This window comes from Rutidosis leptorrhynchoides, chromosome 2, assembly GCF_046630445.1.
Source record: "Rutidosis leptorrhynchoides isolate AG116_Rl617_1_P2 chromosome 2, CSIRO_AGI_Rlap_v1, whole genome shotgun sequence".
In the NCBI taxonomy this organism is placed as follows: domain Eukaryota; kingdom Viridiplantae; phylum Streptophyta; class Magnoliopsida; order Asterales; family Asteraceae; genus Rutidosis; species Rutidosis leptorrhynchoides.
The window spans coordinates 329,351,961-329,376,299 of record NC_092334.1 but is presented as its reverse complement, the minus strand read 5'-3'; the positions used below and the strand labels follow the sequence as shown (position 1 = coordinate 329,376,299).

Genomic DNA, 24,339 nt, shown 5'->3' with positions numbered 1-24,339 from the left:
AAATTTGACTGACTTGGACCATTTTTGACCGTCTTTGACAGACTTTGACCGAACTTTTAGCTATGACCGTCTTTTGAGTCGTTTTCTGGAAAAACGGGAAGGGGAACCCAAAAAAACGACGCATCGCGCGTCGGCCGACTTTTACAACACTGGTTATAGTTACAGTAATTTTAAATATAAATCTGCCACACGCTTTTAATAAAGTTACGGAGTATACATTGTAATATTGTATGTATTATTCTCCACCAAAACCACACTGACTCGGTCTTATTTCTTTTTCTTTTTTTGAACGGCACTCGGTCTTGATCAATTTTTTCATTATATCTTGATTTAAAACAGAAGGTAAAGATCTGAACTTTATGATGTTTTTGTACTTGATTTATAATTTGGATCACAAATCATGATGTAATGAACTTGGGGTCTATTAATAATACAAGTATCTTATGAAAGTTTCTGTGTTTGACTGTTGATTTTTGTGTGGGTCAACTTTTATATGATCTGTTTAGTTCACGTTACTTTGAAATGTTGAGTAGCTTATTTATGATTATATGAGTTCCATTCATATGTAGGATTAAAATTAGGGTTCTTTACTTCTTTACCATCCCCAATTGTCCCTGTTATTCATTTAAACATCTGAATTTCTGTACCATTTACTAACCAATCAAGTTGCTTGTTCTGTCTTTGTTACATCTCAAAACTTTGGACATAGGTAGTGTTTGATTTTGCTACAAATCTGAGTACTGCGTTTTTAAGTTGTAATAATTATTTTTAATGGGTTATGCTGTTTTTTTTTTTTTTTTTTTTTTATTACCATGCGTCCGACCCACTTTGCAAGCTGTCTAACCCCATATGACCACCCGCTTTACGGGTAGCCCAGGATCGTCGCGGGTGAACTTCTGTGGCCACAAAGGAAGGGGCATATTTATTATATGAAGATCTGTAAAACACATTTGTAGAGAATATGTGGTATGAAGATCTTTAGGCTAAACATGAAAGACTGATTGTTTTTGTGTCTGTAGTAGTGAGAAGTATATTTCTAAGTCTATAGACTTATAGACAATAGAAGACATTATGTTATCTTATGTATCGAGAAAAACAAACAGGTTGTAGTAAAAACAAACAACACCCAGTCTCTACTACTAGTCTACTAGGTTATCATCCATGTGTTGTGTAATGTTGTAGTTATTTATCTGATTATTTAATATTTATTCCTAAATGGTGTGATGACTACTTTGTGGCCTTGACATATTATCTAGTTGCTCGCCATAAAAAGGTACCAGCGATTACCTTGTAATAATCTAAAATCTACAGTTGCTTCTTGCAAGATGTTATTATCGATGCTACAACGAGATCGAAAATATGGTTCGCAAAGGTAGTTTAGTGATCATTGGAGTGTGTGTTGGTGTGGCTGTTGGCATTCTTTTAGCATCACTTGTATTTTTCGGTATACGATGGTATAGAAAGTGTGCTCAGCTTCGAAAGTGTGCAAATGATCATGACCTAAATATATCGACTCTTCCTATACGCGAAAACGGTGTTGATGCAAGTAGCATATTGAGTGAATCCTTCCCTAATTCTGTAACCGTTAAAGTATCAACTTATCCCGCAAAAACTTCGCCACTCTCTAAATGGAACAAAAACGGAAAAGACCAGTTATCTTCTGCATCTGGACTACCAAGATATTCTTACAAGTATGTTCTTCGACAAGTTCTAAAATTTTTGTATAATATTCTGTTGGAATTAGAGTGAGTGTGTGTGTGTGTGTGTGTGTGTGTGTGACCTTTTGTTGCAAACCCGACCATCTTTCTTGTTGAAGTGTAAATGGGACACATTACACTTTGATATGATGACATATTTCAGATAGGAGTTCAGATGTATCTAATATTGTTTATTATTGTAAGCCAGAGTGTTTTTTACACTATCATAAGACAGATATTTGGTTTAAAACCCAAAAAGGCTACTTTTTTCTGTTATATAATTAGGAATTTTAATTTTATGGGCGTGTATTCATATTAGTTAACTCCTAATATGCAGGGACATACAAAAAGCAACAAAAAGCTTTACAACAATATTGGGACAAGGGTCTTTTGGTCCAGTATATAAAGCTATAATGCCTGCTGGTGAAGTTGTTGCAGTGAAGGCTCTTGCTTCTGATTCCAAACAAGGGGAAAAAGAATTCCAAACCGAGGTAATCACCGTCTCCTTCAAAATGTTCTATGTCAAATTACCTTTATGCCCCTGTAGTTAACTACATCGTTACTGAGTTTGAATGTAAGAAAATTTTCATTGGTGTTTGTGCTCTTTGGTTGATGTTAGTGACTAGGCGTAATACGTCATGTCTATGCGTCCCTGAATAACTGTTCATATATGATTCTTGTCTAAAGTCAAAAGTCAAAGGTCAAAGGTCTGTGGGATTGAAAGATTATTGCGTTTGGAGCTATTGGGTATAATTGGGCTTAGCCTTGTTGCAGGTATCTCTTTTGGGAAGGTTGCACCATAGAAATTTGGTGAATCTTGTTGGGTATTGCGTAGATAAAGGACAGCGGATGTTGATATATGAATATATGAGCAATGGAAGCTTGGCGAGTTTTCTATATAGTACGTTAATCACTCCTTAACTCCTTTCATCTTCTTTGTACTCATGTATCGTTCCACATTAGATGTAGGACTTAAAATGGCCACAATAGATAGAAGTTTGATTTTTTATGATAACCCCTGGATCATCTTTTTGTGTCATACTAAATTTGAAACCTTCTCATTTTCTAAATCTAAATTTAGATGAAGAAAAGCACGCGTTAAATTGGCAAGAAAGACTTCAAATTGCGCTCGATATTTCACATGGAATAGAGTATCTTCATGATGGGGTTAGTTATTTTCCTTTTTTTCTTTTATGTGGAGACATGTTGAACAACGGACTCGTACTTACATCTTTTGTTGAGCAGGCAGTGCCACCTGTCATACATCGAGACTTGAAGTCTGCAAATATATTGCTTGATCACTTGATGAGAGCCAAGGTAAACTTCTATTTCAAGTAATTAACTTTATGAACATTATATTCGGATTTTTGTTATTGTTAGGCCGATTTACTTATAAAAAGACTACACCTTGCATGAATAAACTATATTTACATCAAATATAAAAAGTACATAGGTTTGGAAAGTTAATTGATTGACTTTTTGGGGCATGTAATTGACATGTTAACATGCAACCTTAATAGGTTGCTGACTTTGGTCTATCAAAAGAAGAGGTGTACGATGGTCGAAACTCAGGCCTCAAAGGTACATACGGGTACATCGATCCCATGTATATATCCACAAACAAGTTCACAATGAAGAGTGACATCTACAGTTTTGGGGTCATCCTATTTGAACTTATTACAGCCATTCACCCACAACAAAATCTCATGGAATATGTCAATCTAGTAAGCTAATAACATCTCTATCTTCCACTTTACAATTTTTTGGTAGACATGGCAAAATGGGTAATGGGTTAATATAAGTCTGGGTCAAAACCTGATATAAATTCTAGTTTTTGTCCAATAATGAATTTTATCACACTTGGTTGACCTGTCAAGACTTTGAATTATCTAATTACATGATGTTTTAACTATAATAAAATTAAAAATAGTACGAGTATTATATTAAATAAATAAATATAAATACATATAATTTTTCTAACGACGGCCCTGAGATGTCGTTAAGGTGCATGACATTCTTGTACATGACGGTTATATATTGACTTTAAAGTGGCGGTTAGCGTATTGTACAAGACTTTTTACGCATCTTAACGACAGCCCTTGCCGTCGTTAGAACAATCCTTTTGATAAAAGTGATGCAAGCTTTTAAATATAATTGGAAGGATATTCATCATTTCAACCCAATTTACATGTTTTCTTTTCTATATCCATATTTTTAATTTTAGCTCATTTTCATCTGTTAGTGATAGAATATGCTAACAGGTAGTTTAATTTCTCGCCTTTAGCTTTACGGTACATTTTGGTAACAAAAAGTCGTGTTCTTTTAATAAATAGGCAGCAATGAGTTCAGATGGGGTCGATGAAATTCTGGACAAGGAGCTTGCGGGTGAGTGTGATCCAGAAGACGTAAGAGGTTTAGCGCGAATAGCACACAGATGCTTGCATAAAACACCGAGAAAGCGGCCTTCGATTGCGGAGGTTTCACAGGCTATTATGAAGCTGAAACAGAGACGGTTAGTTAGGGAAGAGAGTACAATGTCGTTTGCAGGTGAAGAGTTCTCGGGTGTAATCGGGTGCATTGAGCTCCAGCAAAATCAATTGAGGAAAATGACCAGTATAGCTGAATCTTGAATTGTTAAAATCTGTTATTTTTGTTGTTGCTGTATTTTGATTGCAGCTAGTGCGCTTGACTAAGAAGATAGAAAGGGCCTTGAGCACCTTGCTATCATGAAAACGCCAGCTGTTACCATAGTAGCTGCATGAATTGGTGGACAGATATATGTACATTTTACATAGAGAAATCTGCAAGTATAATTTTGCCCTTATAAGGATATATGATATAAACTTCATATTTTTACATTTTTTGCATCAAACATAGTGAAACAAAAAATTGCTTTGGGTTACCGAGAAGAGCGATTATTTTAGTCTAATGTATGCGACTTAACCGGTTTAATCCGTGACCGTTCCAAAACCTTCATGGCCACCGCAAGATCTGAATATCAGCCCTCTTCTAAGGACTTGTAAGGACTTCACTTCATGGCCCTAACCACTCGGGCTCTTAGTGATGATTCGAGATAAATCACTTGATTGCTTGAAGCAATTAATAAAAAGTGAAAAACTAAAGTTAGAAGTTAGAATAATGAAAATCTAACGAGTTTTTAGTAAATCAAGACTAAAACATAGATGGTAGTATGGTAAGAGGTATATCAGTAAAAAGGGAGTTCAAGAACGAATATAGCTTAAGATCATAGTTATATATGTCATTCTGAAGAACAAGTTTGCTTAAAATTACAAGATATCTGAATATTTCAAAGAATACATGAAAATTGACAATATGTGCACGACGGTATTCGACCAGCAGAGCAGAAACGTTTGTCTACTGAACCTCTTTATCATAAACAGATCTATAAAACTATGTGCAGATTATGATGACAAAGATGGAATTAATTACTACGTATTAATTAACCTTTAACCTTTTATATTTATTTATTAATTATTATTAATTAATCCTATATGCTAATTGCCACGCAGATTTTGGTCGTTTTGGCCCACCCCCGCCCAAATTTTGGTCAAAACGACAACAGTGGGAAAAAAAGGGCGCGGAGGTCCAAGGGGGAAACCCCACGATCGCGGGGTAAAAAGGAACCAGACACCCCCTCCAACTTTGACCAATTTTCAAGTTTAACCCCAAAAAAAGGTGCAAAATGTAAACTTATTATTCTAATTAAAAATCTTAAACACACTTCACCTATATTTTTAACGTGACATATCTTTCCGCTCGACTCGCGTAAATTTTTTTTTTAACCCACCGTTCAACTTAAAAAAATCTTAGGAACACAACGAGACTAACTATACCCGAAACGGACACTTCTAAAAAAACGATCAATACCTCGGACTATATTCAATGGGTAATGATATATACACAACCTATTATTGTTGTGTACACAACCATATGTTTTAAAGTGTTGTACAGTACAACACTGTAAAGCACAGTGGTTGTGTACAACTACGGGTTATACAACTACGGTAGATGAATGCGTGAGTAGTTTAGTCCTGGATGATCCCTGATGTCCAAAAGAAAAAAAAAATTACTCATGATCTGTGTGTGTGTCAGAAATTAAGACAATTTTACTTGTTTATTTCCATTATTAATAGTAGTTACTCATTCTTCTCCTTAAGACCTAGTCTTCTGTTTTAATTTCCACCTCTTGTTTCTTTCATATTCATATGATTTTTTGCATCTTAAACCTGTTGCAAATATCATAAGTCATTTGGATCTAGAATCTTAATATCCTCTGTATCAAATGCAAGGAGAACAAATAGAAGAAATCATCATTCGACGTGTTTTCATTTTGATCGGCTTTTTAACAATTCTTGTTGATTATCAGAACATTGTGTTGTGTTTTAGACACAAATTTAAGGCTTCCTTTATAACAATCCAGGTCAGATGTCACAAACCAATGCATACTTCTAACGATTTCATTCAATCCTTTGATACGATTTTACAATGAAAATGTTCATAATATCAATTTAAATTGGTATGTAAGTGTATTCGATCGAACACACAATACAAGGACAAATTAAACCAAATGACAACAATAAAAAAACACAAACACACCTCTATACAACTCATTCTGAGAGATCATTCGCTTGATCCGTTCTTCTTGAACAAAGCCAACGCGTCACTATAAACAGCCACCACGTTGGAGAAAACTGCAAGAACGACCATGAATACACACAACATCTTGTCCTTCTTACTTGCTATTCCATAACGATCCCTGATATTCCAAACCATAAATTAAATAAAATTTCATAATCCCGCTTCAAAGCCAATTAAAAAAAGGACACTGATCCGTACACCACTAAATTTTATCCATACACCACTAAAACTGCTTTAAAATGTTGTAAAGTACAAAATTATAATGCATATTTAGTCGGAATAATCAGATGATCAAATAGGAAACTTACCCAAGAGTGATGGCAGACGGAAAAATGAAACCGATACAAACGGCAGCAGTCGCACCAGTAAACTGAAAAGCGTCCCAAATGCTCGGAATAAAATTCGCACCCAAAAAGATGACGCCAATGAGACCAACCGTTACCGATGCAAACCTTAAATTGTCGGATACTAAAGGACCTTTACTAGGAAAAAGTAATCCGTCCAAATTGAGTCTTAATGGGAAGAAAACAATAGGAAAAACAAGCATCAGATGGGCTGCATAACTAACACGAACAGCGTCATTAAGAAACGAGCTATACGGGATCCCAAGATTAGTGTCAAAGTTTGCAAGCACATCATCAAGTGTCTCATTACCGAACAGTAAAAACCCAAAGATACTGGTCATTACGTATACGGATGAGCAGAGAATAAGTGATGTTCTCACAACTGCTTTTATCTGCGTACTGTCTTCAAGTTCATTATCGATTGTGTGAACTACAAAAAAAATAGAACATAGATAAATTATAAGCACCAACTTCAGCATCTTAATATTAATCTTCAAAACATCAACTTTGAGCAAGGTTGCAAAACTCGCTACTCGGGGAGTAGACTAATTTTTTATAAATTTAAAAAATAAATTTCAAAATTATATGTGTAAATATAAAAGAAAACCATAAACATAAACTTTTAAAATAATTGTCTAGAAAGAAAAAGAAAAAAAAAACAAATCGTAAATTGGTTTTAAAAACCCTAAAATTCTAGTTTAAAATTAAATTCATATTAAAATGTTCATCAAATTTGACTTTGACGACTTTGACCAACAAATCCAATTTTGACCTATTAACCGACGTTGACCGACTAATTACACGAATTTAGAAAATCGGTTCGGTTTGTTCTTAAAAAAAGAGTAATCAGGGATTAATCGGGAGTAATCGGGTTTTTTTTTACAACAGTGATTGTGAGTAAAACATAGTTTGCATACCATTGTAGTGACAAATGTAAGCAGTCACAAGAACAGGGACAACCGTAAAGAGATTAAAAGCTGATGTCAGATCCACAATATCAGGAAACAATTTAGGCATCGTAATACTTCCGGTTGCTAATTTAAAGATTGTAATTCCTGCAGTAATCACAAGAAAAACGACTGCAAGTGCTACCGATAAAGCCGATGTGTAGCTCAATGAATCTGCACACCAATTGAACCGCACAATAAACATATTTTCACAAATTAAATGAAAAACAAACCCAAAAACTTGATGATAAATGAAAAATAGACTAACCAATGCGCTTTAAACTTGCCAACGGTGCAAACACACCAAGGGTAGAAACAAGTAGCACAAAAAAACGCCCGTTCCACCAATGTACACCGAACCAACCTTGTAATACACCCGTATGATGAACCCCGTCTGAGGTCGTTCCGGAAAGCACGTCACCTAAAAAAACAAAAAAAAAAATAAATAATAAATATATAAAATATTTAGTTCTCTACACATATCATAAATTAAACAAAATTCAAATGTTAATTGGTTAAGGCATACCAATAATAATCATGTAGACAACAAGTACACCTATGTTATTAACCATAACACAAACTTGCAACAATATTCTACCGATACTTCCAAAAGCATCATCCATAACACCACCATAAGAAACCGATTTCCCGGCCCTACTAAATCTCAGTAACAAATCGATCGAAGCATTTGTTAAAAATGCCATAAATACAATTAAACAAATCCCAGGTATAAGTCCTAACACTTTCATAGTTGCAGGTAAAGCCATAATCCCAGCACCAACAATTGTTGTTGATAAATTAAACACTGCCCCAGTAAACGAAGCCCCATTAAATTCATCGAAACTTGCTTCTTCACCTTTTTTGGTGGGCAACAATGGTGATTTTTCATCAACAAGTTCTCTTTTATTCTTTCTTGATCGTTTTCCTTTTACCGCCTTGCCATTCACAATTGTCATCTTCTAATAAAAGTTATAAAGAAAACGCCAATTTAATGTGGTTAAAACCCTACAATTGGATCCAAGATATAAACTTTAGATTCATAATCCAAACGTTATGCAATAGAAACCTAATCTTTATAATTAAATCCAATAAAAACCCCAACTTTATGGATCATGCAATCAAAACTCTATAACTACGTCTAACATATCTTACCTTAGCATAAAGTTTCATTTTATGCAATCAAATCCTTATAATTAAATAAACTTTAGATTAAAACTCCCAATGTTTATTGCAAACAAAACCCTATAATTGAACCCAAGAGACAAATATTAAAAAATAAACACCAACTTAATGCAATCAAAACCCTGAGATAGAATCCAAGATATTAACTTTAGGATCAAAAGACCAACAATATGCAATAAAAACCCTATAAATGGTAAACTTTGGGGTTTAATTCTAACTGTATGGTAATAAAAACCTAAAATTGAATATCAAAACCCCTATAACTTTGTGTAATTGAAAACCTAAAATTGAATCCAAGATACAAACTTTATAATTAATTAAAGATATTATCACATAAATATACTCAATTAATTGCACAATTGCATGAATATCAAAACCCTGTATGTGATAAAAAAAACCCTATAAGTAAATTGAAGTTACAAACTCTATAATCAAGATAATATTAAAGAAAAAAGAAGCCTACACATTTTCTTGAATTACAAATAAACCATTTCAAAATTAATATAAGAAAGTCAAAAATGATACCTTTACGGTCAAAATTGAATTATAGACAATTGATTGAAGAAAATTTGGGAGGCTGGGATTTAATTAGAATCAATCAATAATGAAGTGGATTAATATATAGAGATAATGAAGTAACAGTGGTACACGCAACGTTGTATACAAACAAAATTTTTAATTTTAATAATAAAGTTTTATTTATGACTGAAAATTGGTTGAATTACTGTGTGTGAATTATGAATATTGTTGACGTAATCGGGGATGTGCCGTCCACCGACGTCGCTATCGACTGTGGGTTTTGTCGCGAGTGAGAATGATGACGCTGAAGATACCCAAAACCCCATGTTCATATTTCATGTGATTCTTGATCCTTGATTAAAACATTAAAATACAGCTGCAATTTACCTTTTTTTAATAAACGAATATATGTTGGATTTTTCTATTCTTTATCTTCAATTTAACTTCAAACCGTTTACAAATTCATGAAAATTAAATCGGACATTAACAACAACAACAAAACTCAATTCCACGAACGTAAGATGTAGACAATCCGTCTCATATTCAAGATTAACGAGAAGTCATTTTTTACTCCGAGTAAACACGCCAAGCGTAGAGAAAGTCATTCCTCTCAATGTTCCATGGACAGAGAGATTACTACCGAATGAATTTCCGACCAATAAGTAGGTTTAGAAAAAGAAAAAAAAGTGAGACGCCATGAAAATGGTATAATCAAATTTCAATAGGTTTTAAACCTGTCTGAAGTTCAATTTCGGCTTTAAGCGACGGTCAAGTCGCTAATAAATCGACGTTTATTGACTCGATTAATAGAGCCATTCAATCGAACAATAAGAGGGAGAATTTTCTCTACTCTTGGGGCGTTCACTCTGGGTGAAAAAAATGACTTTTCTTTATTATATAATAGAGGAATGTTTGTCTACATCTTACTTACTTCATACCCAACTTATGTGAAATTAAGTTTTTGTTGTTGTTGCTTTTCTATTCTTTAGCCATTATGCCTGTTCTAATGGCGCGTGTTAGGCCTCTAATGTTGTGTTAGGAGAATTTTTTCTTTGCGCAAATTTGTAAACAAAACTTACTAAGTAAATATCAGCACACTTATTGGCAATGATCAATATAGTAATAGATGGCAGACAAGTTAAGTTCGTCCCACACAGAGCACGACATATAAGTTTTGTTGTGTTTGAGTGTCACGGTTTAATTGGGAGTTTTGATTAATTAAAACAAAAATTAATAAGCAGATAAATAATATGATAAAAAGAGAAATTCACTTAGACTTTTATAATCCCTTAGCTATTGATTAATCTTTTAATAATAATAGAGTTTAAATTACTTGTACTTTAGCTCAAACATCTCATTACTAAGTCATACCAACTAGTAACTTATTACTTAACATGGATTAGGTTAATGATTATGATTCAAACATTTGACTTAAATAGGTTCATTAAATCATCAACTTCATACATTGGGTAGACATACAATTTGTTACAAAGTTCATCTAGATTCCAGGACTTATGTTGTAACGACAAAAAATCTCTTACGAGAAAGCATGCTCTTAAAAAAAAAAAAAAAAAAAAAAGCTAAACATGGCAGGTCAAAATGTGCGGCGCGGTCTATAACACAATTTAAATTCAGAATCGACCACGGGGCAGACCACCAGCAACCGGCTATCTGCGCGGCAGACTAATGCCTGCGCGGCGCGCGCTAGAGTTGGAAACAGGGTCAGCCCGATTTTATTACATGACAACCTATTTTCACCCAATCTGAGGTTTCATTAACCCCAAACCAAATCTAACACTTTTCAAACATTAATTAGCGGGGTTTTAATCGACAAAAGTATGTTACGACCCTTGGGACTCCAACGACCCATAAATACAAGGACGTGACAATTTCGACCCAAATCGTTTAATTACAATCAAAAGACCGAGCATGGCGATTGAGATTGCACTACCCAATCATGAGTCATATCTAAAAGCAATCCTTCTAAAGCAACACACGGTAGTCCACTAATCCCCGTACTTACCCTTGCCGCCTTCACCATGCGAATCTATAAAAATATATACAACGAGAGGGTAAGCTATAAAGCTTAGTGAGGATAAACATACTATATACATACATATGCATAAAATGAATACGTATCGACAAATAGCAAGTATTAAACGCAAACCGCATCCATGTATAACTAAGCAAGCTATACATTACGTACCACCATGTCCAATCAGCAGGATGAGCTACAACACAACATTATATATATATATATATATATATATATATATATATATATATATATATATATATATATATATATATATATATATATATATATATATATATATGCGTCTACCCAAAGTTAACCCCTTAACCTCAAACACATGAAAGCTAGCCGAAACCACACGGTCCCAGTGAATCCGAAACCACACGCGATTAACCACCTTCACCTCAACGACGATAGGGTTAGCCGAAACCACACACGCCCCAGTGAATCCGAAACCACACGAGATTAACTACCCTAAGTCGTCAATGGGAATGTCCGAAACCATACGCGACATTGTGAATCCGAAACCACACGCGATTCATCTCAACAACAACAATGGGGTTGACCTACTTGTCAGTGTGAATTCGAACTCACGAGATTCACTACCCCAAGGGTGGTAACCCAAAACGCACAAACGTGCCACGTGGACCCTAAACTCACAGGGTCCGTTATCCCACACACACGTAAAGTGAATCTAACGCACAAGGATCACTTTACCTCACCCGCACCCATCCTATGCATACATACACATATAATATACATATACACTTACATTGTCGCCTTGGTGAATGCAAATGCCACAACCGCAACCGTCAATGGAAAGTACCTATTCAATTTATCTAATAACAAACAACACAATTAGGGTGGATTACAAACCAACCCAAATTGACACTTGGTGCAATTTTGACCCAATTGCACTTTCAAGCACAACCAATGATCAAACTAACCAATAATCACTTAACACTAGTGAAAATGGTCCTATAACGCCAATTAAACCAAAACACAAGTGTTAGACACTTATCTTCCCCAAATCAAGTCACAAACCCTAATTTTGACACATTTCAAAATTAAGCTTCCAAACACACCCATTTGGGTTCCAACCTCAACATAATAACTAATCATAGTGATTATACCCAAATTACAAGCCCTAAAATGGCCAATTAGTCTTTAACCCAAAACCCACCAACAAGGGTCAACAATACCAACAACTAGCTTCAAACACCCATTTGTGAGTTAGATGGGTTTTCTCAAGAACAATCAAGTTCAAACCCTAATCTTGAAAATCAAACTAGCAAATGAAATTCGGAGTTAGAACTTACCACCACTACCAAAATGTAGCTAAGAACGAGATGAAAAACCTTAACACTTGGACAACAACCTTAACACTTGGACTTTGTCGAAAATCCAACTTCTTCTTCCCCAAATCAAGCTTTCTCTCTCAAAGCTCTTCCTCCCTCTCTCTAGATGGAAGTGCGTGAAAATGGTGGAATGAGGATAAGGATAAGTAATGGATCAGTTTTGTGGCTGAAAGTCCGACACCCAAGTGAAAAGACCCAATTGCCCCTCATTAAAACACCAAATTACGAATCAAGTCTGCTAGCTCCATATGCACGGCGTGCGGCCATATGCGCGGCACGCTTTTCGCTGAAACATAATCAGGGTCTTACAACTCTCCCCACTTAAATTGGACAGCGTCCTCGCGATCTAAACCTCATCGCGAACAAGAAAAATACGCCTTCCTCAAATTTTTGAGTTCTCACATAACTTCGGGACCCTTCGATGCCGCCATTGCATCCTATAAGTCCCACCCCTTTAAAACATAACGTCCTATCTACACAACAATCCCTCACAACTCCTTGGCACACTCTAACTTACGACTTAGAGTATTATTGCCAACCGATAATCTATTTGGGTCATCCGCACCCCGCACACGGTGATGGTATTTCCGCAAGCTCTTCGGTAACTCCAACCGACACGCACTCTAACACAACACACAACTCGTCCACCATTACCTTGTGAACATTGCTTCGATAGACCATTAAGGATGATCTTGTCACTTTTCGCATGTACAAGTTCTCAATACCCTAGAGAACTCCCTCCCGAACGCGCTATGCACTAACATGTCCCTACACGAGAAGTCAACATCAACACCTTACGTCCTAGTTCGCTCACCAAACGGGATGACTTCCAACAAATCGCTCAAACACGCCTACCAAAGCGAGGCAACACCGTACCCTCCGGGTACATACTCCCTCACTTAGGGTTCTAACCTCACACTATCACCGCAAAGATGATGACATCTCGCAGAATTCAACATTCCTTAACATACATGATCGGTCTCAACTTTGGTCATACACATCAATCCTACGCGGGCTCACTACAAGGTACTCAAACCTCGACATTTCAAATCAGTCGAATCATTAACGCCCGCTACACACCTCAACCAATCACAATTGTAACTTCGGGTTTCTCACCGGTACCCAATTACAAAGTAATCACACCACCAGAGTCACACATCACACTTGCAGGTATACGGAGGCACCTGACGCAGTGTTATGCAACTCCACCACCACCACCACCAAGCTTTAAGAACTCGATCCCTATGGGGTCTACCCCCCGGTGTCACACGTCACCCGACGACTCGAAGTCACACCAATCCGAGGAACCTCAGTGCTCAATGCCCACAATTTTCCTAGCGACACCCGCTAGTCACAATTCACCCGAGGCCGCACAACTAGCCTATTAATCCTTCAGCTCATCACTAAGGAGATGATTGGAAACACCAAGACTTACACCCTTCCGCACCCCGTCACAATCGTTAACACGGTCACCTTCCACATCAAATCTAGTCAACAACCATGACTCTACTCGCACACGAACGTGGTCGACGAAAGTGCCTCCCGAATGGCACTACCACGCATACACACACGAAAAGTGGCAGACAAAGAGTGAACAACACTCGCCACACATCTCACACGTACAAATGGCCGACGAAGAGTGAACAACACTCTCCACACATCAAACCGCAATCGTGGTCAACGAAGAGTGAAATCTCATGGAATCACTCACCACGTTACATCAAGTGGCCAACGAAGAGCAAATCCTTACGCCAGGATGTCACTCACCACCTCACTCACATCGAGAAACAGCCATAACGCTCTAAAATAAGTCAAACACACGTCACGTACCCTAACACGGTGATATAACACCGGGTACTCACTAACCCAATAACACACACACACACCCCCCCCCCCCAAAAGAGCGGTACTCGCACAATGACTGAAAGTGTACACAACCTTTATTAGTCTACTTAACACCGCGTATCACTAACCATGGGTAGTGTCTTAACACCGCGACTAACCCACATGTCACTAACCCCCGAGTGGTGTCTTAACATTGAGACTAACCCACCTGTCATGTAAAATGTGGTGTCTTAACACCGCGACTAACCCACAGTTCACGCTCATACACACACGACAAATGAGGTATCGACTCACGAAATTTAAACCCTCATCTCATGCTAATCACGATGTGGTATCGAACTCACGAACTTTAAACCCACATTGCGTCCACACAAGTAAGTGCACAATATACCTACACGTATAATTACTCCATTCACTAGGACACTATCACAACCAACGCCTTACGGGTCTCACTCAAGAGAGTTTAACGACCCGAATACCCCCAAATTCCTAACAACAAAAGACTCACACAATAGAGTCAAGGCACATCTCATTAACCACACACTTAACCGAGTGCAACACAAAACCACAAACGTAAGCTGGTCGCTCGCTACAAATTATCTCCAACAGAGAATAAAGTTTAGATAAGGCTTACACACACCACATGCTATTACAAAATGAACAACATACATTTACCACACTAAAAGTACCTGAACGTCTCCTCGCGATGCCGGTCACCGCTAACTCAAGACACTCCGCCTTGCGATGCCCTTCTTTACGACAATTAAAACACACAATGCCACCACCTCTCGATACCGGGCACTCCCACCTCGTGCCCTTTTTCTCCATAATTGAAACACCTAGATGAACTAGTATCCGACATTCCTTTCCTCTCATTACCCATGCTCTTAATAACACTTATAGCTTTCTTGCTCGGAGCGCTATACAATTTAACCCTTCGTTTACCCGAAGTATTATCAACCACCATATGAGCATACAATTTAAATCCCTTAGCCACAGCAAATATTTTAGCAAAAGAGTCCACTTGCCCAAGGCTAATCTTCCCACGCAAATCATCATTCAGAGTATTAAGAATACTCTTCATCAACAACCCATTGTTTCTCGCATATCCGGGACAAAATTGGGCCTTCGCCAAAAAGGTATCCCTAAGAGTATTTAGGTCCATAGACCCTTGTCGCAAACTTCACAACTCATCACACAACCTTGTCAAATCTGCTTGCGTCCGGAACTCCTCGAAGGATTCCTTCTTAAAATCGTCCCATGAAAACCCCATAAACGGTTCCTCACCAACTATATTGATCTTACCATCCGACCAATTCTTCGCATTACCCTGCAACAAAGTAGTAGTGTGACGCCCCGTACAAAATCATCGTGTACGGATCATCAACAATATGATCATTACAAGGTCAAACACTATATGATGTTTAAAAACCAGTTTTGCATTCATGAAAAGGTGACGTCTTTACCAACGTCAAATGTTTTACAATAGATAACGTGCTTCTATAATAGAAAGCATTAACATAAGTACGTGACACCAAGGTCATTACAAAGCCATTGTTCAAAAATAACATAAGTTGCGAATGCAAAATAAAAGTTCCATGATTGAGACATCTCTAAGTAATGCAGCGGAAGTCTAACACAGCGAGTCTGTAATAGCAAGTCTATAACACCAAGACTATAACAACAAGTCTAATAGCGGAAGCAACAACGTCTAAGCACCTGAGAAATACATGCTTAAAAAGTCAACACGAATGTTGGTGAGATATAGTTTGTTTGTAATCAGTAATGTAATGTAGACCAAGAGATTTCGTATTCAAAACAGTATGAAAAGTATATGCTTAATCGTGGGCACCTGGTAACTAATTTAACGTAATATTACCCCCTAAAAGTACACTTGGCGAGTGCGTAAGTTTACGAAGTATTAAAAATCCATTGAATGCTAGCGCGACTAGCCCAAGTGGGGATGTCAAACCCTATGGATCCATATCTAAGATTCGCATTTACCGGTTCATAAACCAATGACTAAAGGTTACCGAGCTAAGGGGAATCTTTGTGCCGTTATGTCACCTACACATATATAAAGTTTAAGTACTCGTGTCTAGTATGCAAAACATAAAATACGCATGTATTATCAGTCCCAAAAATAGTTAAAGTAAAAAGGAAGCTATAACTCACAGTGATAAATGCGGTAAAAGTCGATATGAAAAGTATGCAAGTAGTAAGTCGGTCCGAAAGATCCTCAGCTGTAAAGACCCGTCCTTATCCATCCGAACGAAGTCTTCAATAGTTGGTCCCATCGCGATGATCGACTCCAAGTAATGTCCTTAATATGAGCTAATGCACAGCGGAAGACTTAATTTGTACCTGAGAATAAACATGCTTAAAAGTGTCAACCAAAAGGTTGGTGAGTTCATAGGTTTATCGTATCAATTATTTCAATATATTAATAGATCACAAGATTTCATAATCATAAACATAATACACTCGCAAGTGTATGTAAAGCATTCTAAGTGGTTGAGCACTTGGTAACCATACTTAACATTTAATCACGTCGCATATTCCCTTTATTATGAAATCTCACTACACCGTACCAAGTGTAGTCACCGAAGCGAAGTACTGTGCAACCGTTGAATACTGGTCGTCCAGTCCGGTTGGGGTTGTCAGGCCCGATAGATCTATCAACAGGATTCGCGTTTACAATACCCATGTAAATATTAGTTACCAAGCTACAGGAAAATATGCTAGTGGTACAACTCAACGTAGAATGTATTTTTAAGTACTTGTGTCTATTTCGTAAATATTTATAAAAGCAGCGCATGTATTCTCAGCCCAAAAATATATATTGCAAAAGCGATTAAAAAGGGAGCAAATGAAACTCACCTACTGTATTTTGTAGTAAAAATACATATAACATCAATTAACATATGCAAGGTTGGCCTTCGATTCATGAACCCATTTTAAAATTTCTGTAAAAAGAATTGCCCAATAACAGTCTCGAACCCGTGACCTATCGCTTGCACAATCAATACACAAACCACTCGTCCATTGTTACTTTTATGATTATAAACCCATCCAGATTTAGTTAACCCGTGATAATCTGGTTCATCTTCTAGCCCACATATAAGATTAAATTAGTCCATCAAACCCATGATACAAAACGCTAAACAGCCCATTATTCATAAAATCGATCCAGTAATTCAGATAGAATATATATGTGAATCATTGGATACACCAAATTTACTTAACCTAATTTAACTGTCTTTCTTCTATTTCTTCTTTAAAAAAAAATAAAAACTTAATGTCATACATGAGGCTCGAACCCACAACCCTCTCGTTCAAATCAACATCCACGTACCATTGAACTGTTAGATTATTTTGATAATAATTCGCCCTCTAACTCTTTTAATATGAACGAACAGTTTACCCTCTTCATCAAAATTTCATTATCATTGAAACTTAATCACATCTTACATAATCACTCCATAATTCTTGTTAATCTCCTGGTTACCATCAGCGTCATTATCTTAATCTAATCATCATCATCCTAATCAAAAACGTATCCGTTACATAGACATCATCATCATCATCTTTGTTCATCACACCACCATTATCAATGTTTTTTTTTCTATGACCATCATTAAACGTATTATTACACCATCCTAATCGTTATCATAACACGACCCATCAATACGATCTTCGCTGTAATATATCAACTTACTTGTTTTGTGATATTCATCAGAAGAAACGTAGTAGAAGTAGTAGAAGAGAATAGCCGGGTCTTGGACTAATAATCCAAATAAGACACAGCCCAAGAGCAGCCCATTCAATTTTATTCTGGCCTGTTGAAGCAAACCCAGCCCGATTGAAAGAAAAACTGTCGGTGGTAACCTTTTGGTAACAGGAAAGAATCAAACAAGTTGTATCAAGTCCACAAGTGGCCATTACTTTATTATTTGTTGACCAAAACAACAAAAGGAAAATTGAAAACGTCTTCATCATTATCATTATATAACTTAATCGAAACAGAAAAAAAAAAAATAGAGGCTTGTTTTAAATATGGTTATGGTGAGAGTGGCAGTTGATGGCGGTTGTGGGTTACGAAGAAGAAGGTGGAGATGATGGGAATCATGATGGCTGAAGGTGTCTTGTGAGTGGTCGACTGAAGTATAATGATTAACGTGATACGGTTTGTGTTGGTGTTGTGGGTTTCATTAACCAAAAGATAAGAGAGGGGGAGAGGAGAGAGAGACGAGGTGGTTCAATGACGAATGTAATGATTTCAAGTGGTGGTTTGCCAGCTGAACAGAAAGAAACAGAAGTAAAGCATCGAGCAGCAGGTTGTGGTTCTGGTTGCAGGTTACGGTGGTGGTAGTGGAGTTCAAGTAGCAATAGCCGTATGTTTTCATGGTGTTGTTGAGAGGTGGTAGTCGATGGTGGCTTCAATTATGGTGAAACTGGTGGTATGTTGAGTTGTTCAAGTAACATGGTTAACAGGTTTTAAGGTGGTGGGTTGTGGTGATGATATGATTATGCATAACCTAAGGTGAGTGATGTGTTGCAAGATTCAAGTACCCAACTATCTTGTAAGGGTTTGGTTTAAAATGGTTGTGTCGTGTAGAAGGTTTTAAAGGTGAAGAGAGGTGGTGATTTATTGATGAATCACTTAAATGTAAAAGTTCCTATATAATAAGAAAAGTGGTGATTTAAATATGAAATAGAAACGTTACAATCAATTGGAATATTATGCACTGGCAACACAAGTGGGGTGGAAGAACAGAGAAAAGGGAGAAAAAAGAAATAGTGATTGTGATCTAAAACGGATTTTGTCATCTCACATGTGAATTCGACATTTAACAATTTCATACAAAAGACAAAATAAATAAAGCTCGATAGTGATTTTAAACAGAATATAAAGGTGACAATTATGTGATAGGTATATAGGTCGATCAAATAAGAACAAAGAATGGCCAGTTGTATATAGGTAGTAGCTTTTGAAAATGGAAATATACATTGTGTGAAGTACTAAAACTAGTGGACAAATGAAAAGCTAAAGGAATAAGTTTAAAAATGAAAACAGTAATCGAATCATTATATAATAATAATTATATAATCAAATGAAATAAAAAAAAAAGAAAAAAAACACATATACATATCTAATTTTAAAATAAACCTATTATTACATCTCTAATACTTTGTTATCGTTAACTATATATAACACATATACACATAAACGTTCGTGAATCGTCAGAATTGGTAGAAGGTCAATTGAACATATAAAACAGTTCAAAAATTTTGAGACTCAACCTAACAGACTTTTCTTATCGTGTCGAAATCATATACAGATTAAGTTTAAATTTGGTCGCAAATTTTCGGGTCGTCACAGTACCTACCCGTTAAAGAAATTTCGTCCCGAAATTTGAGTGAGGTGGTCATGGCTAACCATAAAATTGTTTTTATGACGAATATGAGTTGATAAATAAAGTTTTATCATCATTGAGTAATGTGGATAAAACAATTCGATTATTTGAAGAGTACGAATGAAGCTGTCACAAAATAGTTGAATAAGGAAAAATAAGTTTCGTCATAACTTTTGACGTAGTCATGGTTGAATTCCGAAATTCAAGGGATTAAAGAAAATCTTTAAAATCTAAAAGATTTGCCTCTTCGGCGAATAAGGAAATTAGGATCTCTCTAATTAAATGCGGAAATCTGTCTTGATTTCTTTGTCTAGTATTTTCATTATAAATGGACTTCTTTCGTTCCATTATTTTCACCACTTCAATTCTTTCTTCTCGATCCATACTTTCAAACAATTGTGAAAATGCTTAATCCAGTTCTGATCGTTGTCCTCATCCTTATTATCGCAACATTCATTCTCCTTTTTCAACTTCCACCAGAGGAATCTACTTTCTTCTACTTCGCCTTTGGGGTTATATTGTTTTTAATTATCCCGTGTCTTTATGTTGCGATAAACATTGACATACACGGTTTGTAATTTATGTGTTGTTATCGGGCTTTATATTCTCCCTTATATTTCGAAGCTCTATGCTTTTGTTTTCTCTTCCCGACTTCAAGTCAAGCGAATAATGGTCCAGAATTCGTAAATATAGAAGTTCGAATGATTATAATGTTCTAGGCAAGAAGGAACGTGATAGCACGATTTGATTTTCAAATTTATCAAAATTACTGAAGATAGAATTATTAAGAATATATTCTTCTTGATAAGTTCGGAGGTTATGTAGAATGAAAGAGTTAGGTAATATGACACATGATGATGGTATAATCTACTGTGAACCATCATCACATTTCATTAGAAACTCAGCATGATTTACTGTAATGTAATCACGTTGGCCAAGCGCATTATATTATACTAACTCATGCTTCAGTTCCCAACACTTATCCACAATTCATTCATAATTTATACTTGGATTTTACCGGAGTTTCCAATATAATGGGATACTGGAAACACGAAGAGGTAGATAATTTCGGATAAGAATATTTATGTAAATATCCTCAGAAATATCGAAGATATTTATGATGATATTTTGAAATTTCTAAGTTCGAAGGTGAATGAAGAAAGATTTTCCGCAAGATTTTAACATGACTTTGGAGCAAGATATTCTCTAAAGATTTCATCGGATCCAGAATTACCTGGATTCTTTGAATATAGGGTTTGGTACTTGTATTTGTTCTTTGTTTCCTTCACGGTGTGCTCAATCTGATTTTCAGTTCCAAATTTTCTATCGAGCGTTCCTAACACTTCCTTCTTTATCATCAACTATTGGTCATTAAGACCATCTACAACATGCTACTTTGTCAGCATTTTCAAAGTTAACGGATCTGGGTCATCGGTTATCAAACTGAGGTGGTTTCAGGAGAATTGTGTTTTTAGATGTTTAAACACTGCTGGTAGTAGGGTGGAATATAAAAGATTCCCCAGTAACAATAAAGAGTATGCATATATATCAAGGTTATAATAAGGTTGTTTCGGATGAAAAGTCGGAGTTGACTTGCTGGAGCTGCGACAAAATCTGGCTATTTTGGAAAGGGATTGCAAAGTGATTTTCGATAGTAACATCGCAAAAGGAGCTAGCGCATATACGTGTTAAACCTTTACTCATGTTCCAAGAGTTTTTCAGGTGCATAACTGTATGCATAAATCTTTCTTCTGTAGACGAGGTGCGACTGGTTAAATTTTCTCGATCGAGGTGTTTTTAAGAATTATGATCGGTTTGAATGCGAATTGTAATTGTCGAGATACAAATGAGGTTTAAGATAAAATCAAGTGGCAAACTTGAAGAATTGTTTAGTTTCATATGTTATAATCAATATTTTAATTCATTTTAATTGTCCAAAGTTAACAGTCAAATAGTCCAGTTGTCCACTAGTCCAATATATTCATATATAATTTAATATATAATATCCGAATTAATTAATACGTATCGTGACCCGTGTACCGGTCTCAGTATTGATCACAACTCAAACCATATATATATTCTGAAATCAACCTCAACCCTGTATAGCCAACTCCAACATTCACATATAGAGTGTCTATGGTTGTTCCGAAATATATATATAGATGGGTCGATATGATAGGTTGTAACCTTGTATACGTGTCCCGTTATTTAAAGTGCGTAAAATAAATAACAGAACTTAAATGACAATAAACTAAATTGCGATAAAATGTAATACGGAATTAACAGTTAGCTAGGAACAGTTAACTAGGAACAGTTAGCGTGGAATCCTTAACAGATTTCAATTAGTTAATTCGTGTGTTTCTATCAATTTTTAATTTGTCCAATGTTTCTTCTTTATGCCACTTGTTGGATTCTGATAGATAAAAATTCAAATTTGAAATTGAAATGGAAATGGTAAATCTGGGGTGAACAGATACGTATATCGGTGATTGTAAGTAGGATAGTAAATGACCGTTGAATCAGATTCGAAGAATATACACTGTAACTTATTAATGTGAGATCTAAATATTCCTCGGGTACTACCTACCCGTTAAAATATTTTCATCATTAACAGTTTGTACGAAAGAATTTTTAATTACAATCTTTATGAAAATATACTTGTATATATATTTTCTTCAGATGTAATCATGGATCTAATGAGTCAATAAGATATTAAATTTTTTTTTTTGATTTATCGTTAATACTTGATTACATGATCTCTAAAACATTAAAGATTACATAATTACCATGTCGAATGAAGATAAATGAGATAGAACGATAAGTAAAGCGAAGATAATCGATATAGAATGATATGTAAAACGAAGATCATACTCGAAGTACAGATAGTGATATTGAGGTGTGTGATGTTGATATCCGAGGTACAAATTGTGATGTTGAGGTTTACGACGCGGTTGTGGTTGAGGGTGATATGGGTACTGTCGGTGTTGATGATGGTGGTACGGATTATGCTGCTGGTGCTGCTGCTGGTGTTTGTAACCTTCGCACCATATTCTCCAAAGCCGTCACGCGAGCGCGAAGTTCGTTAACTTCTGCTAGTACACCGGGATGATTGGTGGTTGGAGTGAGCGAATGAACAAGATCTGAAATATGGGATAGTATATAATCGTGACGAGATACTCTAGAAATGAGAGAGAAAATGGTTTCTCGAACAGGTTCGCCGGTAAGTGCTTCAGGTTCATCGCCAAGAGGGCAATTTGGTGGATGGAAGGGATCACCCTCTTCATGTCTCCAGTGACTTAGTATATTACGAACCCACCCCCAATTCATCCAGAATAGATGATGGGAGATTGGTTGATCCATTCCGGTGATGCTGCCTTCGGAGCTTGAATGAAAATCCATATCGGCATAGCTGTCATAATCTGAGGAATTCGAACTAGATGCGGAATCCATCTTGTATAATCGGAAAAATGAATTTTTGGTATGAAATAGATTATAGAAGTTAGATTTGATATTCTTCTATACATACTTTACATATGTATATATAATACCAAAATCCCGTAAATTACGGAGAATCTTTGAAAAGATGTCAACTAAAGTCCAAAGTAACAGATATGCTAAGATATGAATTTTGTCTATACACTATCGATGCACTAAATGCAGTAAGACGTGTCTAGACTTATGAATGATAAGCAGGCAATTTCCTAAGGAGTATAAGCAGATGATTTCCGACTAGAATTGATAAGCAAAACTTTTTGACAGGCAGACACGGTCGAAGTCCAGACTCACCAATGTATCCTAACAACTACTAGTCAGACACACTAATGCAAGGCCTGGTTCACTAAGACCACCGCTCTGATACCACCTGTAAAGACCCGTCCTTATCCATCCGAACGAAGTCTTCAATAGTTGGTCCCATCGCGATGATCGACTCCAAGTAATGTCCTTAATATGAGCTAATGCACAGCGGAAGACTTAATTTGTACCTGAGAATAAACATGCTTAAAAGTGTCAACCAAAAGGTTGGTGAGTTCATAGGTTTATCGTATCAATTATTTCAATATATTAATAGACCACAAGATTTCATAATCATAAACATAATACACTCGCAAGTGTATGTAAAGCATTCTAAGTGGTTGAGCACTTGGTAACCATACTTAACATTTAATCACGTCGCATATTCCCTTTATTATGAAATCTCACTACACCGTACCAAGTGTAGTCACCGAAGCGAAGTACTGTGCAACCGTTGAATACTGGTCGTCCAGTCCGGTTGGGGTTGTCAGGCCCGATAGATCTATCAACAGGATTCGCGTTTACAATACCCATGTAAATATTA

General features: G+C 36.2%; 2 protein-coding genes across 5 annotated transcripts; one reads left to right on the top strand and one right to left on the bottom strand.

The window, feature by feature from the left end:
• The first annotated feature begins 216 nt into the window (after positions 1 to 216).
• Positions 217 to 4,545, top strand: LOC139891880 (calcium/calmodulin-regulated receptor-like kinase 2). Of its 4 annotated transcripts, none has more exons than XM_071874898.1 (8): positions 217 to 342; positions 1,326 to 1,691; positions 2,035 to 2,188; positions 2,472 to 2,598; positions 2,779 to 2,864; positions 2,943 to 3,014; positions 3,218 to 3,421; positions 4,031 to 4,545. In XM_071874898.1, the coding sequence occupies exons 2-8, from the start codon at positions 1,360 to 1,362 to the stop codon at positions 4,325 to 4,327; spliced, it is 1,272 nt and encodes a 423-aa protein (XP_071730999.1). In that variant the 5' UTR covers positions 217 to 342; positions 1,326 to 1,359; the 3' UTR covers positions 4,328 to 4,545. The 4 variants fall into 4 exon arrangements, with proteins under 4 accessions (XP_071730999.1, XP_071730998.1, XP_071730997.1 ...); XM_071874897.1 differs by having other exon boundaries at positions 241 to 342; positions 1,312 to 1,691; XM_071874896.1 differs by lacking the exon at positions 217 to 342 and adding an exon at positions 420 to 436 and having other exon boundaries at positions 1,257 to 1,691.
• A 1,599-nt stretch (positions 4,546 to 6,144) lies between these two features.
• LOC139891879 (amino acid transporter AVT6A-like) lies at positions 6,145 to 9,473 on the bottom strand. Its single transcript, XM_071874894.1, has 6 exons — positions 9,355 to 9,473; positions 8,174 to 8,652; positions 7,916 to 8,068; positions 7,618 to 7,821; positions 6,665 to 7,130; positions 6,145 to 6,474 (listed from the first exon to the last, which is right to left on the bottom strand). The coding sequence occupies exons 2-6, from the start codon at positions 8,601 to 8,603 to the stop codon at positions 6,339 to 6,341; spliced, it is 1,389 nt and encodes a 462-aa protein (XP_071730995.1). The 5' UTR covers positions 8,604 to 8,652; positions 9,355 to 9,473; the 3' UTR covers positions 6,145 to 6,338.
• Positions 9,474 to 24,339: the final 14,866 nt, after the last annotated feature.